The sequence below is a fragment of the Centropristis striata genome, chromosome 18 (genome assembly GCF_030273125.1).
Source record: "Centropristis striata isolate RG_2023a ecotype Rhode Island chromosome 18, C.striata_1.0, whole genome shotgun sequence".
NCBI lineage: Eukaryota > Metazoa > Chordata > Actinopteri > Perciformes > Serranidae > Centropristis > Centropristis striata.
Genome location: NC_081534.1, coordinates 11,225,911 through 11,244,089, shown reverse-complemented (window position 1 = coordinate 11,244,089; position 18,179 = coordinate 11,225,911). Strand labels below are relative to the sequence as shown.

The 18,179-nt window shown below is 39.5% G+C and overlaps 2 protein-coding genes and 1 pseudogene across 2 annotated transcripts in view; 1 reads left to right on the top strand and 2 right to left on the bottom strand.

Moving 5' to 3' along the window:
- Window positions 1-992: 992 nt before the first annotated feature.
- LOC131991477 (trace amine-associated receptor 1-like) lies at window positions 993-1,955 on the bottom strand. Its single transcript, XM_059356931.1, has 2 exons — window positions 1,667-1,955; window positions 993-1,594 (listed from the first exon to the last, which is right to left on the bottom strand). The coding sequence occupies exons 1-2, from the start codon at window positions 1,860-1,862 to the stop codon at window positions 993-995; spliced, it is 798 nt and encodes a 265-aa protein (XP_059212914.1). The 5' UTR covers window positions 1,863-1,955.
- Window positions 1,956-7,983: 6,028 nt separating this feature from the next.
- LOC131991476 (trace amine-associated receptor 1-like) lies at window positions 7,984-8,985 on the bottom strand (annotated as a pseudogene).
- Window positions 8,986-12,691: 3,706 nt separating this feature from the next.
- LOC131991475 (uncharacterized) overlaps window positions 12,692-18,179 on the top strand; it is a 41,772-nt gene continuing 36,284 nt past the window's right edge. The window contains exon 1 of the mRNA XM_059356930.1: window positions 12,692-12,769. Within this exon, the coding sequence (XP_059212913.1) occupies window positions 12,692-12,769 (78 nt within the window). The remainder of the gene's footprint in view (window positions 12,770-18,179) is intronic.

Sequence of the window (18,179 nt, the reverse complement as noted above, 5' to 3'; positions counted from 1 at the left end):
GTATTTTGTAATGTGTTTTTCACCATTTAAGGGCAATCTACATTGCACTTACCATGTTATATTCACTGTAAGAAAACATGGTTTATGTTTTTTCTCCATTTAAAAACACTTCATTACATTTTTATATTGTACGGCATTCTAGAGAGCGGCTGGTCAGAGTTAGTGGCTGCTACGGCATGCACTCAGCCTCTGTAAATGGGGTGCATGCTCTACTAGAAGAAATATTTCTACACAGACAAATATTTTATCAAGATTTAACGTGCCTTATGTGACTTCAGAGTATATCTAAAGTTTTGAGCAGTTGGTTTGGTTTAAAACACACTACTACCACAAAAAAGAGAGCTTACCTTTGTGGCTTTTAACGACGTGTGCAATGAGGCAAGCTGTTCATAATGCTGTGCTGTAGGAATGGAATAAATATGTGATTTTATTGTGTATATCACAACATACTCGTTATTGATTTCCTGATTTATTTTAAATTCTTCATTCCAGTCATTTAAAAATCCTGAGCCTGTCACCATTGCTGAAGGCTTGGCTGCCCATTGAAATATTGTTGATTCCAAACGAGAGAACAACAGACAGAAGAAGTACCCACCTGCAGCTTGTGGGGCTGCTAATGATCTTTTCATCTAACTCTTAAAGTTTACAATGTGTTGGGAGGTCCGCTCTCTACTGAGTGCACTTTTCCAGTTATGTAATGTCACAAAAAAATATTTTGTTGGACTTATAGTAGCTGAACACGTTACATTTCAAATTAATTTGGAAGTTTTACCTAATGATGGCAAATATTCCTGTTTCCCCTTACTTCAAAGAAACTAAATTGCATTTACTGTGCCTCGTGAAGTGTTGCACCAATGTTTAAGTAACAGGCTTATAGTCAGGTTGAATGTGTCATCAATATTTTTGCTGTAATTAATACAATTCTAGGTACAATACATTGTAAAGTTAAATGACAGATAATGAAGATAATCATCTTTATTGTGCCAGCCAAGTCAAGACAGTCTTGAATTTCTATAATCACTTCGAAATATCTGTCCAGAAATTATCATTCTAAAGGCAAATCTGAACCAGCTGTAAAAGAAAGCATAAATAAATGGATTGAGCATTGAATTTGACAGTGTAAGCCAGTTCAGTGTTTCAATCACAGGAACTGGAACTGGATCATTACTGAAAGGCAGAAAGGTTATACAAAGAAAGAAAGGAGTCCAACATAAAAGAAAAACCCCCAAAACGATAGCCAAAGTCTTGGTGGCCTTTCTCTCCATCTTACTGACAGCTGCTCCAGACTTTTTGCCCTGACAGGTTGTGTTCTGGATGCTGCGAGCCTGTCTCTGTGCAACAAGGAAAATCTTTAGGTAGATACACAGCATTATGATCACTGGGAGATAAAATGAGAAAATCGGTCCAATAGTGTTTTCTATCAGAACATCAATTAAACACCTTTCCTCACATGTTTCATTATTTAATCCAGCAATAATAACACTAATTCCAATTAGAGCAGAAACCCCCCAGCTCACCAGGATCATGACAAGAACGACACGATGGTTTATTTTAGTTCTATAGGACAAAGGTTGACATACAGCATAATATCTGTCAATAGAAATACAACATAGATTCAGAATGGAAGCTGTGCTGAGTGATATATCAAAACTGCCTCGTACTTTGCAAAATAAACCTTCATGATACAGACATGAGCTAAGTGAGAATGCCATGCTGAAAGGAAACACTATGATCCCAACAAGCATGTCAGCCACAGCCAGAGACAGAATAAGGTAGTTAGTAGGAGTGTGGAGCTGTTGGAAATAAAAAACAGAGATTATAACCAGAAGGTTTCCACATATTGTGACAACAGACAATAACATTAGAAAAGCATATATTAATACACATATAATGGAAGGGCTCTTTGTCAATATGAAATTGAAGTTATCTATTTCATAGCAGGGATGTATGGCAGTCACAGTGTTAGTCCTGTTGAAAGTGACTTCTGGCTCCATGTTTTAGGGTTCCTACAGTTCAATAAAATTCATATTATTAGTAATAGGCAGAGTTTTTTTAATGAATCATAAAATAAGTTTTCCAGATAATACCTGTTAAATCCTCAGGGTCGTCTCCATGTACGAGTGCTGATGGTTGTTCTTGGTCACGTACAATACTTATTTATACTTTATACTTATCAACATCTATCTCATTACCATTATTATTTTCTAGGGGTGTGACGATGCTCTCAGCTCACGAGACGAGATGAGACATGATTTTGGGTTCACGGGAACGAGACGAGATTTTAAGAAAACTACAATGACAAAATATATGACTGGACCAACAGACTTTTATTTAACCGAGTTGCACATGCATTTTGAAATGTTTTATTATAACTCTTTACATGCATGATGTAAGCATGAGCTTTTAATAAACTTCCACAAATTGAAACTAAAACTAAAATTTATAAATGTTAAAATGAGATAAATAAAAAAATAAAATCCCCCAGAGGGATTAATGAGACTCCGGAGGTGACGTATGGTTTTCTATCTTCTCGTAATCGCTTAGGGACAGTTTCAACCGTGATCACATACGCGACGGATAAAAGACATAGACTGTATATAAATGATGGACGGAGTCACTGTGACGTCACCCATTGGTTTGTGGACTGCCCGTTGGAAGCCTCGAGTTCAAGCGTTATACTTGTCGCCATCTTGCGTCGCCATCTTGTTTCCGATACGTGGAGCAGACCATAATTGGACTGTGGCGGAGCGCGAGGGATCTGACGACACTGACTACAGCCTCTCTACACCGGCAACCCGACTGAGAGAAGCCGCTGCTAATTCATGTTAGCATTAATTGGAGCATTAACTGGGATATTAGTTTTGGCTAGCAAAAAAACAAAAACAAAATGTATCTTTCTTACCTAAGAAAACTGAGCAGCGACTCCTTGGAGCGTCTGTTAGTCCAGCCAAACACTGAACAAGACATTTTTACTGAAAAAAACGTTCAAATAAACTGTCATTAAGTGAAAATACAGTGTGAAAGGGTCAAAGTTATGAGACCAAATCGGTAAACGTCCTCTTTTCTATCTATATAACGTTATATATAACTTTATTTACACGTTTCCATGGATACGCATTGCTCTGCTTCTCTCCTGGTGACGGCTCGCCTTGTCAGTGACCTGTCAATCAAAGCTAGAAATGCCCCAAATCATACGATTCGTTATCTTCTATTTTCTTCTAAATGGGGCCATTACTAGAACTATTGACATCAAATTGTCTTGAAGAAGATTTTTTTACTAGCGATTGAGACCATAATGTTGTCCCTGAAAATTTTTTCTGAGGTAATAAATCAAGTGAGAAGTTTTCAAATTTGGCACTGAAATGAATGGGCAGATTTCTTTTGCAGCCAAACTTAGCACCCCCTACTGGAATTTTCAGTGAATTGCAGGCTTTATGCACTTCCTGGTGGCCTCCATGCTCAAGGACGGAGATTGCCGCCTGATTAAAGACGGTAGACGCAACTGTGGCCGCCGTCGCTAACTGCACAACATCAGCAGCTGATCAAAACAAAGCAGCATGGCTAATTATCACAAACATAGCGTTGTTGAATTAACCAGCATCGCTAACTGTGCATAGAGTGTCTGGTGCTTGTTGTAAACAAACAGAGATCGCTAAGTGAACACCTCCTGCAGCAGCAGCACATACACACTGTACTGCAACAGAGCTAGCTATTAGCCTGTTAGCTATTTGCAGACTCCGGCTATGCAGCTGGGAGAGATTGCTGCAGGAGGTCTGTGCTGCTTCGATTCCTTCTTACTCTTCTTAACGAGCCGCCGGCCCCTGCAACTTCACTCTGGCTGCTTGCTGCTTTCCCTCCTTCTCCTCTTCTTTTCATTTTACTGCTCCACAGGTCACAAATAGAAGTTTGTGTGTAACGAGATCTTGTCACACCCCTATTATTTTCTAATCAGGAATGGGGTGTATGTGTGTGTGTGTGTGTGTGTGTGTGTGTGTGTGTTGGTCCACTTGTAGTGTCACCAGAGTTTTCCAAATTGGACACAGTATTGGGGTTGGGGGACAGTGGATTTTTAGTGGGACATAGCAGGTAAACAGTAGTTGCCACATAGAAGTAGGGTTGCCAACCGTTCCTTGAAAAACAGAATCATCCCCGTATTTAGAAACAAAAGCACCCATCCCCTATTGAGGTGAAAAGGGAAGCACTTTTTTCCCGTATTATTGTGACAGTCAAAAAATAGTTAGTAAATGCCAATGAAAAATGAACAACAGGGCGCTTTATGTAAACTTACGGTAAACTTGTCCCTAGGCCCCGTCCTGCTCTGTGACCAATGAGCTGACAGCATATTCACACACAAGTATGACGATACAGAATACGCTCATCCCATTGGTCGAGGAGAAGATAGTAGAAGACAACAAAGCAGCATGCGTAGGTGACAGTGACACAGACGGCGACACTGCTTTACGGGGCGATACACCTTCGAGCAGCAATGCCACTAGTACTCCTTTGAGAAAAAAAAACATAAAAGGATGCAAAAATACTGAGGAATGGGAAAAAGGAAACACCTGGGTGGAAACAGTGCGCAATAACATCTACATTGCACTTTACGGTAGACTGTTTGTCAGCTGCATGACTCCAAAATACCCATTCAATTGTCTTCATGCTGCTCCAATGAAATAAGTACATCAAATTGTTATCAGCAAACTCCAGTGCATTCTTGAAGATCAGGTCCCCATGTGCTCATGACATGAATTTAATGCCTTTTTACTGAACCAATTTGGAATTATGGAATGCCAAAATCTTGCAAAATGGCCATTCAATTGCATACATGCTGCATTTTAAAAGCCAACAAAAGGAGTACCGTATTTCCTCAAATAGTAGCCGGGGCTTCTATTAATAAAAAATCAGTTTGGGACCCAGCTAATAATAGGGGCAGGCTATTATTTGAAGGAGGCTTTTATTAAGAAAGGAAAATCAGAGCAGCTCTGACCAACACTTTTTAGAGTGTTTTACACAGCGCATTGTAGCCAGTTACCCGGATGTCAGCCATATTGGAAGTACTCGGATGTAAACAAACAATGAACAGCACGCTGAATGTTCATTGTAAGCAAGATTTAAAATGTCTAAACTACTAAAAAGCCTAGAAGAACGTGCGTAAACGGCTCAACTTTACAGGGAATGACTAGGACAGCGGGAGAAATAACGATATTTACCTACAGTTCTTACTTGTGTGGCGAAACTTCAAAATACAGGTGTTGTGTCGAAATCTGTTACCCGGCAAATGATGTTTCCTGAATGTTGTTCTCCGTAGCATCACCTCCACGGTTGGGGTTAGGATTTAGGTTTAAGGTTAGGCCTTGTAGAGAGAACTGTTTGGGGTTAAGGTAAACTTGGGGTCATGTTAAGCAACTTAAAGGACGACTGGTTGGGGTCAAGGGTCAGGTTGGTGCAGGTTAAGGTAAGGGGTACACATATCGACGAGGGGGAACAGACTTTGACATAACACCGGTAAGACACCCGGCTTATAAAAGAGGCCGGCTTTTATTTACTAAAAATTGTTTTTACACCCGGTTACTAAATGAGGCCAGTCATTAATAAGGGCCCGGCTTTAAATTGAGGAAAAACGGTAAACCAAATTGTTATCAGCAAACTCCACTACATCGGCTGTGGCTCAGTTGGTAGAGTCGGTTGGCACCCAACCGAAGGGTTGGTGGTTCGATCCCTGACCATTGCAGCCTACATGCCGAAGTATCCTTGAGCAAGATACTGAACCCCAAATTGCTCCCGATGCTGTGTTCATCGGTGTGTGAATGAATTCCCAATGGTGGCAGGTGGGACCGTTTAGGGTAGCCTCTGCCACCAGTATGAATGTGTGTGTGAAAGGGTGAATGAGCGCAGTCTGTAGTGTAAAGCGCTTTGAGTGGTCGCAAAGCGACTAGAAAAGCGCTATATAAGTGCAGGTCCATTTACCATTTTACCATCTTTGAAGAACAGGGCCTAGTTGTTATTTTGTATTAAAGTGAATTACTGGATAATAATTTGTTTTCCATGTATTGACGTCACACAAAAATATGCATCTAATTCAATTCAGGTTTGAGTCAAATCGTTCACTCACAAAAAAGGGGCTAAAAATGTTCACCACGCCAGGATGGGTGAAGGCAATCTGCTCGGCCGGCCCTGTCAATGAGGTGTCCCTGATTTATTTTTCGGGGAGTTGGCAACATAGAAGTGGTAAACCATCTGAAAGCTAGGAACCTGTAGACTAATTAGGATTAGGATTATCTGAATCATTCACTGCCTGAAGTGACTCAGCACTGAACAGCAGCATTGCAATGGTCTCATGCATGATGTTAGTTTTTCATTAAAAGCTTACAGTAGGAATGCAAATGCCAGAGAAACACTCTCTCAGAGTCCTATTAATTGACTGGCAAAATACATCAATCATTTCGTCCTTTGCTCTCGTCATAATTACTTGTCAGTAACTACTGTCAACGAGAAGTCTCAGTCACTTCAATGTAAACAAGGTTTTTTGGGATGCTTGCTACAATAAACTTCCAAGTTATGCTGTCATTCTTGATTCTTATTTTGAAATTATATAACCAAGAAGGGTTACACAAGCAAAACACTAAACTGAAGACATGGTGTTTAAGCCTTCAGAAATAGCACCGTAGCATTTAGAACAGTGTTTTTATTGCTCATTTTGGAACCCATCAATTATCGGTTGGATGACCACTCAGTCTCTGGGGTAAGTGCCTAATTTGTGGTGGTTCAGGGGAAGCCAGTGGATATCTAGAAAACACAAATCTGCTAACATTGACCACTCATTGTTTATAGTCCAATTATACACTTAGGTTGGGTTTGTTGTAATGAGACTTAAGTTTTTTTTTAAGTTTTACGAACTGGCATACTGCTAACATGACAACCAGCACCCCCAAGGATACTTTATCATGTGTTCTCCACTTAAATATATGCTAGGGCATTTGATCATGTTTTTTTTATCATTTAAGGGCACCATTGATGGCACTACATCATGTTTTCTCAAATGAAGAATGATTGATTTTTGATTGAATGATTTTCTCAAGGATGGGAAATTTTCATATTTTATCATCTGTATGGCACCATAGAGGGTATTTTGTAATGTGTTTTTTTTTTTTCATTTAAGGGCTATCGCACTTATCATGTTTTATTCACTGTAAAGGCAGATAGAAAAACATGGTTTATGGTTTTCTCCGTTTAAGGGCACTTCATCACATTTTCTTTATTGCAAGGGCACTCTAGAGCAGTAGTTCTCAACCTTTTTGAGTCGCGACCCCCAATTTAACAAGCATGTTGTTCTGCTCACTGAACAGAATCTCACACGCACAGTTCAGATCATACAAACTCAGTTGATACAACAAATTTTGGACAAATAATGAAGCTAAACTAAACTCTGTGCATTTCTATATTTTCTATATTTTATTGTTACTTTTAATCTAACTCCTTTGCTATAAGTTTAAAGGTCCATTCTGACCTCCTGAGGGTGTAACAGTCAGCTTCAGTCAGTCTCATTCCAAAATGATTTGGCGACCCCCAGAAATCATCTTGCGACCCTAATTGGGGTCGGGACCCCAAGGTTGAGAATAGCTGCTCTAGAGGGCCGTGGTCTACTGAGTGCACTTTTCTAGTTCTTTAATGTTACAGAAACAATATTTAGTTTTTTTTACTTTTATTTGACTTAAAGTTGCTGTATATGTTATATTTCAAATTAATATGGAAGTTTTAATGATGCGAAATTATCCTGTTTCCACTCGCTTTAAAGAAACTAAATTGCTTTCATGGTGTCTAGTGCAGTCTTGCACCAATGTTTAAGTACCAAACTGTTATTGTCAGGTTGAATGTGCCATCAATATATACATATCTATCAATACAATTCTAGGTACAATGCGTAATAAAGTTATATGAAAGAGTATGAAGATAATCATCTTTATTGTGCCAACCATGATCAAGTCAAGATAGTCTTGAATTACTATAATCACCTTGAAATATCCGTCCAGAAATTATCATTCTAAAAGCTGATCTGAACCAGCTGTAAAAGAAAGCATAAATAAATGGATTGAGCATTGAATTTGACAGTGTAAGCCAGTTCAGTGTTTCAATCACAGGAACTGGAACTGGATCATTACTGAAAGGCAGAAAGGTTATACAAAGAAAGAAAGGAGTCCAACATAAAAGAAAAACCCCCAAAACGATAGCCAAAGTCTTGGTGGCCTTTCTCTCCATCTTACTGACAGCTGCTCCAGACTTTTTGCCCTGACAGGTTGTGTTCTGGATGCTGCGAGCCTGTCTCTGTGCAACAAGGAAAATCTTTAGGTAGATACACAGTATTATGATCACTGGGAGATAAAATGAGAAAATTGGTCCAATAGCGTTTGCTATCAGAACATCAACTAAACACCTTTCCTCACATGTTTCATTATTTAATCCAGCAATAATAACACTAATTCCAATTAGAGCAGAAACCCCCCAGCTCACCAGGATCATGACAAGAACGACACGATGGTTTATTTAAGTTCTATAGTACAAAGGTTGACATACAGCATAATATCTGTCAATAGAAATACAACATAAATTCAGAATGGAAGCCTCACTCAGTGATATATCAAAACTGCCTCGTACTTTGCAAAATAATCCTTCATGATACAGACATGAGCTGATTGAGAATACCATGCTGAAAGGAAACACTATGATCCCAACAAGCAGGTCAGCCACAGCCAGAGACAGAATAAGGTAGTTAGTAGGAGTGTGGAGCTGTTGGAAATAAAAAACAGAGATTATAACCAGAAGGTTTCCACATATTGTGACAACAGACAATAACATTAGAAAAATATATATTAATACACATATAATGGAAGGGCTCTTTGTCAATATGAAATTGAAGTTATCTATTTCATAGCAGGGATGTATGGCAGTCACAGTCTTAGTCCTGTTGAAAGTGACTTCTGGCTCCATGTTTTAGGGTTCCTACAATTCAGTACAATTCATATTATTAGTAATAAATAGTAATAGAGTTTTTTTAGTGAATCAAAAAATAAGTTTTATCAAATAATACCTATTAAATCCTCAGGGTCGTCTCCATGTACAAGTGCTGATGGTTGTTCTTGGTCACGTACAACTGTGCAGAACTGTTATACTTATCAACATCTATCTAATTACCATAATTATATTCTAATCATGAATGGGACACGTGTGTGTGTGTGTGGGTCAAATTGTATGGTAACAAGATTGTCATTCATCCCAATTGGACACAGTATTGGGGTTGGGGGACAGTGGATTTTTCGTGTGACATAGCCGATAAAGATTATATGCTAAATAGAAGTGGTAAACCATCTGAACAACATCTATCTAATTACCATAATTATATTCTAATCATGAATGGGACACGTGTGTGTGTGTGTGTGTGTTTGTGTGTGTGTTGGTACAATTGTAGTGTAACCAGACTGTCATTCAACCAGAAAGAGAGGGAGCGAGGCTCACTCCTTTTATGGAATTTAGCCCTTTACTCTGAAGCCCCTTAAACATTTGAGGCCCCTAACTTATAGACCCCAATGTTAACATGTTACATAATGGCCAGACACTTCTTATTTCCCCCTTCGAGACTATGCAGTCTTGGAGAACAAAAAATAAATCATACATGAATACAATTATGATATGATTAACAATTCCTCCAACGAAGGCTTCTGACAGCATAATATTTAGCAATACTGCAGATTTATGGAGTGTGAGAGTGAAAAACCTGTCCGGCAGCCATCTTTCCTGAAACTTCCATCAAACACTATAGACAGGAAAATTCTCTCACGACCGCTCCGCCTTAGGCGACCACACATAGTACTCCAGGCCAATTAAAAGGAGGAACTTTAATAATTTGTATACAAATTGCATTGTATATTGATATATATGTGGATACAACTTAAGCAAATACATATGGAGACCTCAGACAATAAAATCAAAACAATGTCCAAATTCCGGCTAGTCGCACCTTCTAATGGAGCTTTTACCTGCCTAGTCCCCTAAGCGTCAAGGAAAAACCAAAAACATTTGAGGTCCCCATATTTCCCCCCATTTCAAAACATCATTCTTCAAACGACAATACTCCAACAAGTCAGTCCATTGCCAAGCCTTACTTCTGAATTACTACAACAGATATATCTCATAAAGTCTTAAATGGATGTAGCCTATTGAGCCCAAATTGAGAAATATTCTTATAATAGCTGTAAGAGCAGACCAAATGTGTATTAACAATAACAGCTATACATGAGTACAAATAGATATATGTAGTGTATGTATCTAATGCAATGTACCAAAAGTGCTTAGGTCATGCCAGTTACCTTAGCATGCTAGGTCGCTAATTTGCTTTTACCCATCTGTAATTAGAATGACTGGGTGTGTCCGCTGTGTCCAAAGTGGCTGACCAGGATTATCCCTTCGGCAGGTACATATTGTGTTTTAATTTGCATTTGTTTCATTTTATGTCGAGTTGGTGGTGTTGTTTATTACTGCTGAAGTATATTGATTGGAACTGTGTTAGTGCACGAGGTGTGTACCCTTGAATGACTGGGTGTGTGCGCTGTGTCCAACATGGCTGACCAGGATTATCCCTTTTTGTTCACAAGAACAAAACAGACAAAAGAAAAGCAAGTGTGGATTCTTCACAAAACACATCGCAGAGTCTACATAATCAGGTTCCACGCTGCAGGGACTTTAGCAGGTGAAGTGATTTTTTATGTTACTTGACATTGGTAGGACAATGCAAAAAAATAAAAAACTGTAGTATAACTTTTTATAAGATAGGATAGTGTAGTGGAAATTTCTCTGCTGCTGGTGAAGTATAATATAGAAACTTCTGCCGGCCGACAAGGTTTTTATTTTCTTTGCAAAGAAAAGGCCTTCAACACGCGAGCGGTCAAAGTGATGAAAGACCCCAAATGAAGGGAAAACTGTGCATTTTATACCTGGTGGCTCACACCCCTATGCTCACAGGAGGTACCGCCACCGACACCCTCCCCCCCAGGGTGGCCTCCTGCAGTACTTGAATTTAATTATAAAATTAGGTCTACAAATCATGATTTAAAAGACAAAGAGGACCTTTCCAGGTTTGAAAACCTCGTCTGTGTTATGTTCTTACATGAAGAATCAGATAGAACTTTCTGCTAGCTTCCAGCTAGCTGTTTATTTACAGAACTTGTTGAACACGCACTTACTTCTTCTTGTAACCTTTTACCTGACGGAGCCCCACCTTGAGGTTGCACTGCCCCCTACTGGCACTACCTATCACTACATCCCCCTTCCAAACAGGTATACACAATATGAACCTTGTAAAGTGTATTAATTCAGTGCAACATAAATGTAGTCTAGCTCATAGACTCTAAACGTATTTCAAAGTGCCGTTAATCTTCGTTATCAGATCAAATAAACTTGTAACACTGTAATACAATATTGTCCTTCTTGTTTACACAATACTAACAGTCAATAACTCATTATAACCACATCAAATACACGTTTTTCTCTACTTTTTTTTTTAAAAAACAGTAGTCAATGTCAACAACTCTTTTTTTTTTTTTTTTTTTTTTTTTTTTTTGACTTTCAACAGTTCACTCCTCTATGAGCCTTGTAGGAGGCTTCCTAGGTCTGGTGGACCTTCTGAGTGTAACCTTTTACCTGACGGAGCCCCACCTTGAGGTTGCACTGCCCCCTACTGGCACTACCTATCACTACAGTCTGGACATCACATATCAAACAAAAAGAGGACCTTGATGTAGCGGCAGGAAAGAGGGAGGGAGATTGGCATCTCAAGTGGCTTAGATTAAATTTACTTTTACAATAGTCTTTGATGAGGATGTGTCCAACATCATCCAAGCCACAGCCAAAGGAGATGCTGATAGGTGACTCCAAGCAATGACTAGCATAAATGTCAGCTATGCCTGTTTTGGCCAGATAGAGAAGGGCAAAACCAAGACCACCTCCTACACCATGAACCACAACGCTGCCAAGATATAAGTACCCCTAAGAAACAGCACAAGAAGGCTACTGAAGAGGAGAAGCAACCATTAAATGCCTTCTGCGGAAGAAGCTGATGAGAGAGTGGCACAGGAAGCGGGGAAGAGAGAGAACCAGGAAGCAGCCTTCAGCCAATCCCTTTGTCTTCACAAAAATGACTGCTTGGAGAAAAGCGCAGAGGCCGGTTTGAGTGCTCAACAGAAGAAATGAATCGCTTCCTCCATCAGCAATCCACAGAGAGAGCAAGAAATGGGTTCTTATCAGCCCTGCTTCCCAACAGCAGAGTTAAATCCAAGGGAGCCAAGTCTGAAGGAGGCTGAAGAGGTCATCAAGTGCGCTCAGCAATGACTCCTGGCCCCAGTGTACCCTGTCTGGTCTACAAGTACTCCCCAGAGCTTCTACAGAACTTATGGAAGACCCTGAAGGAGATTTGGCGAAGGGGGAGAGTGGCTGACCAGTGGAGGCATGTTTAGGGAGTTTGGATTCCCAAGAAGGAGAATTCTAAAAATTCTACATCAATTTAACTACATCGAAACCTCCATGCAGAAGGGTGGGATTCCTGGAGCCCCTGGTTGCTTGGAGCACACTGGTGTAGTCACCCAGCTCATCAGAGACCCATGAGAAGAGAGCGACCTTGTTGTTTTGTGGTCAGACCTGGCCAATGTCTACGGGTCGTTATCCCACAAACTTGTCGAGTTGGCTCTACACCTCCACCATCACCTCATTGGCTGGCACTGAGGTAATAACAGGAAGGAAATGGAAGGCAGAGAAAGCATTGGAGGTGGCAGAGTCATGCTTAAGGCAAAAGGCCCTGGTGGGCACCTCTGCAATGGGAAGACCAGGCTTGGGCTACTTCCCAAAGACTGTTAGAAAAATTGCATGAGGAAACCTTGAAAATTGAATAATCTGTCACCAACAGAAAAACCTCACCATTTTTCTGCGCAGATCGTTGATGGGGAATGAAGAGCAGGAGGCCGTCCAAGTTCTCAGTTTAACATAGTTTTCTTACAATACTTCAAAAAATGTGCATTATACAGAGATCTCCGGGTTCACTCATGTCCCTGAATACAAATGGACGGGTTTCAGTTCGTGAAGTCTGACCCACGTCTCTCTCCCTGAACCCATTAAAATACTAACATTTGTTTACAAAACATGCTGGTCGATTTCTTCCAGGAAATTCCGCCTTCTTCATCCGCTGATTCGCCAGTCTTAATCAATACAACGGCACGTCATGCCACCTGGGCAACAATCTTGCTGCCCGGAACAAGGCCTTGACATCAAGTCCTGACCTGGTTTCTTCTCCAGAACATTCAACAAAAACCTCCTGCCTTGTTATGTCTTACAGAGATATAACAATAGCCCAAATATTCTTCAATGTCTACTTGTTATTTTAAAGTCTAAAAAATAGAAAACAGACAATACTATTCTTTGTGATTATAAAATCTTAATCACTTTAAGCAAATGGAATATATGTAATCAAAGTGATCACAGTTTCTAAATTAACATTAACACACAAACATAATCATTATATCAAAATCATATTGCCTGATTAATATAGATGCATAGAGATATTTACCAAGGCTAACCTGATAGTGACCTGCGTCAGGCACAGAGACAGAGAACAGAGACAGACACAGGGACAGACAAAATATTCAAATTATTTTAACAATTCCCTCTTTTGACCTCACCATCCCTGAGGTCAACTAACTAAAACAAAATTATGAACAGTAGCAGTATCAGTGAGCAGCAAAGCATGCAAATTTAGAGTGGATTAATGTTATTTGATATGGGGAAGGGGATTTATCTTGGAGATGAGGCAGACACAGACGGAACAGATACGAGAAATACACACAACACACAACACCACTATGCTTGTGTTGTCAATATGTCAATTTATATATATAATATAGTAATAATATAATAATATTACCACCATACGGTACTCTGTGTCCACTCAACCCCCTCGGCTCCAGGTGACACAGAACAGAGAGCACTATAACCAGAGGTATCAGCAGAGCAACACAGCCGTATCCAAAGCAATCTTTCTTTAATATTTATCCAAAAAAATGTTGCAGTATATAATGTCAAACACAATTGATTATATGAATATGATTTTTTCATGAATGTATGATTCTCACAGCCCAACGTGGTTCCGTCCACTTCCTTTTGATGACCTTCAGCCACACCCACTCAGAGGGTCTTGCACTCTGCCAGAGCGTTCTCTGTCTGGAGCTTTCATGTCTCCTGGACCTGTGTAGACAGAAGGCTTCCAGTGCAATTAGTGTACAGCAAAAGGACACATGGCCCAACTGTGGTAAATCCAGGGGCACCCCCCTTTCACCCACAGTGGCTGGTCCTTTAAAACATTTACTGTAGAATAGTGAAGCACACTCAGTGAAAATGAAACCAAAAATAAATCACAAAGTATCTCAGTACACTGATAATAACTGAATCAGTATTGGAGAATAAATTGCAAGAAATGTTGGGCAAGAATATAAATTCAGGCTGATTCAAATGAGAGTCAAATATCCATTTGAAAAAGTACTTTTTAGCCTATTATAAAAATCAGTTATAAAATAACTTTGACCAATGGGGTAAAAATAGAATGCATTTAAAACGGCTGCAATTTGCTATATAAATATTATATATATATATTTGCAATATAATGAATGGACTAAATTTAAATATGCTCTCTATGTATTTGAAGCTGTGTGCATCTAAAGCAACCCTCTCTGCTGTTTAAACCATAGACTGTATATAAATAATGGATGTAGTCACCGTGACGTCACCCATTGGTTTGTGGACTGCCCGTTGGAAGCCTCGAGTTCATCGTTATACTCGCCATCTTGCATCGCCATCTTGTTTCCGATACGTGGAGCAGACCATAATTGGACTGTGGCGGAGCACGAGGGATCTGACGACACTGACTACACGCCTCTCTACACCGGCAACCCGATGCTAATTCATGTTAGCATTAATTGGAGCATTAACTGGGATGTTAGTTTTGGCTAGCAAAAAAACAAAAACAAAATGTATCTTTCTTACCTCAGAAAACTGAGCAGCGACTCCTTGGAGCATCTGTTAGTCCAGCCAAACACTGAACAAGACATTTTTACTGAACAAAACGTTCAAATAAACTGTCATTAAGTGAAAATACAGTGTGAAAGGGTCAAAGTTATGAGACCAAATCGGTAAACGTCCTCTTTTCTATCTATATAACGTTATATATAACTTTATTTACACGTTTCCATGGATACGCATTGCTCTGCTTCTCTCCTGGTGACGGCTCACCTTGTCAGTGACCTGTCAATCAATGCTAGAAACGCCCCAAATCACACGATTCTTTATCTTCTATTTTCTTCTAAATGGGGCCATTATTAGAACTATTGACATCAAATTGTCTTGAAGAAGATTTTTTACTAGCGATTGAGACCATAATGTTGTCCCTGAAATTTTTTTCGGAGATAATAAATCAAGTGAGAAGTTTTCAAATTTAGCACTGAAATGAATGGGCAGATTTCTTTTGCAGCCAAACTTAGCACCCCCTACTGGAATTTTCGGTGAATTGCAGGCTTTATGCACCTCCTGGTGGCCTCCATGCTCAGGCATTTGAGCATGGAGGCAGATTGCCGCCTGGTTTAAACGTTAAACCTGTTTGCCACAACAAGCAACAGCTGACGGGACTTCTGACAAATCCCCCCTCTTTTATTTTTTTATTTTTTTAACTGGCCTTCAAGACAAGTTTCACTCTGTCTTTTATACTTTTGTCACCAACGTCAAGGCCAAAATGTTGTGCCATTTTTAACTGCTGCTCTTTTGTGCAGAAAGCCAACAAGCTCCACTAAAAGGAGAAATAAAAAATAAAGAACAAAAAAAAAAATGAAAAAAAAATGAAAAAAATAACTCATCAACACTTTGGCCTAGACAGTAAACAATGCGCCCCTCTAGCTGACTACCTGACCATTACTGTCTAGCTAATCTCAACCCTAGTCTTCATGTGGTGACCAGCGGCGGGTACTTATGCACTGAAGCCTATGGCGAGGGGAAGCAACCAGAAACTGGCGACCTACCCTTGACCATGATGTGCTCCCGAGACAAATGCTCTGACCAGGACCACCACAACACTAGTAAAACAACAAACAAACAAGACAAAACCCAAAGGGGTAACGCCACTTGGCCTAACAGGGGAACGCTTGTTTACATTACAGTTACATTCTGTACACCAGTAAATTACAATTATACTACGCTTCCACACAGAGCAGGAAAAACTCCTCCACCCAAAACACAACACATAAAGGATAATAAATCCATCAAAACATAAACCAAAGATACCATGATGTGTGATAGATGAGTGAGTAACTGTTAATTTGAAAAGAAAAAAGGAAAGACAACACCAGGCGACCTCTCGCTCTATTTCTCTCTGCCTTATCTATGGCCTTGGAGCCTCTGTCTCTCTGCCTGCTTCTCTCTTTTCTCTCTACATTGGGAAAATAATAACTCATAAGATTTACTTAAAAAATATATTGTCAGTATTTGCACACAAATGTTTTAAGTAAAATGTAATGCTGCAATATCAAGTAACACTCACTTGCCAGTATCAAGTAAATTTTACATTCCATAAAACATAACAGTTCTGAAGATATTAAGTAACATTTACTTAATTACATCCAAGTTTTAAGTTATATTTATTTAACCAAATTAAGTAAATTCTATTTGTTTTTCATAAACAAACATCATTTTACTCAAAAATTTAAGAACACTTTATATATCTATACACTGTAAAAAAAAAAAAAAGACAAACAATAGCTACTCAATAAAAATGAGGCAACAGATTGCACGCAATATTATTAATTAAATCTAACTATGTTACAAGTTGAGTTAATAACAACTTAACAGGAAGTGCCTGTCAATTGGAAACAGACTAATTCTATTGTGTTGAATTCATTAAAAATTCTCTTGATTTAGAATTACATACACATAAAGATTATATTTATGTGATCAAAATGAGTAGATTCAATCTCAAACATTTTTATATTAAAGTTACTTAAACAACTGCCTCAAAATCAAGGACGCATTTATATTGAATAGAATACATTTTATCAAATATATTAAGTTACATAAAGTGACTACAGAATAATTTGTTACAGTGTAGTAGTTGCTGTAATGAAGTAATTCAGTAGATATTAATTATTTTCTTGTGCTTTACCTTTTAATTTACTTGGTTGCATTATGTTACACATTATGTTACATTACTCACTAAAAATAGGTAATCATTGCCAGTTTCTTTTGATAAATGTCACCAAATAAATTTAACCAATACTCTATGCATTTTATATCAAGACCTAGATCAGCAAAGCCCAGGGCAAGGACAGACACCATCTAATCCAGGAAGAGGTTAGAGCAGGCGTGGAGGAAGAGCAAATGAGCAAGGCAGTGGGACTTCGGCAACATGGTGCATGGACAAGGTGGGAGAGTACAATCCAACACTGGATCACCTGGTGCTCCAGAAGAGGGTCTTTAGAACACTTCCTCAGCAGCTGCCCAAAGGCTCTAGCTGATGGCCGCTATCACCAGGTGCTTAGGGAGTTGCTGAGAGTTTAGCCTCAGCCATCAGCATCAGCAGACACCATCAGGCTCCAAAGAAGACATCCCCTTAATCAAAGCGGGAGAGAGAAAATCAGAGCACGTCTGCAAACAATTACAGGCCTCCTCAACACAACCTCTGACTGTCAGCTGTAAGGTTCAAGGAATCTTTATTATCCCCGAGGGGCAATTCGCCTTACAAGTTGACCTGAGGAGGCAACTAAAGTTACCACTGCACATAGCAACTACATCACTCCGGGCAGACATAATCATAACCTCTGAGGCTTCAAAACATCTGATCATTCTGGAACTCACTGTGAACTCACCCAGGGAAGAGCGAATAGAGGAAGCCAACGAGAGGAAAAGCATTAAGTAACAGGAGCTGGTGGAGGAGTGCAGGGACAAAGGCTGGAGAACAAACTTTGAGCCCATAGAAGTCTGCTGCAGAGGTTTTTCAGGACGTTCACGTTGCAAAGACCTTGGTCGCTTGGGTGTAATAGGGGCAGCCAACAAGAGTTAATTCAGTCTACAAGTGAAGTCGCAGAAAAAGCGACAAGGTGACTTTG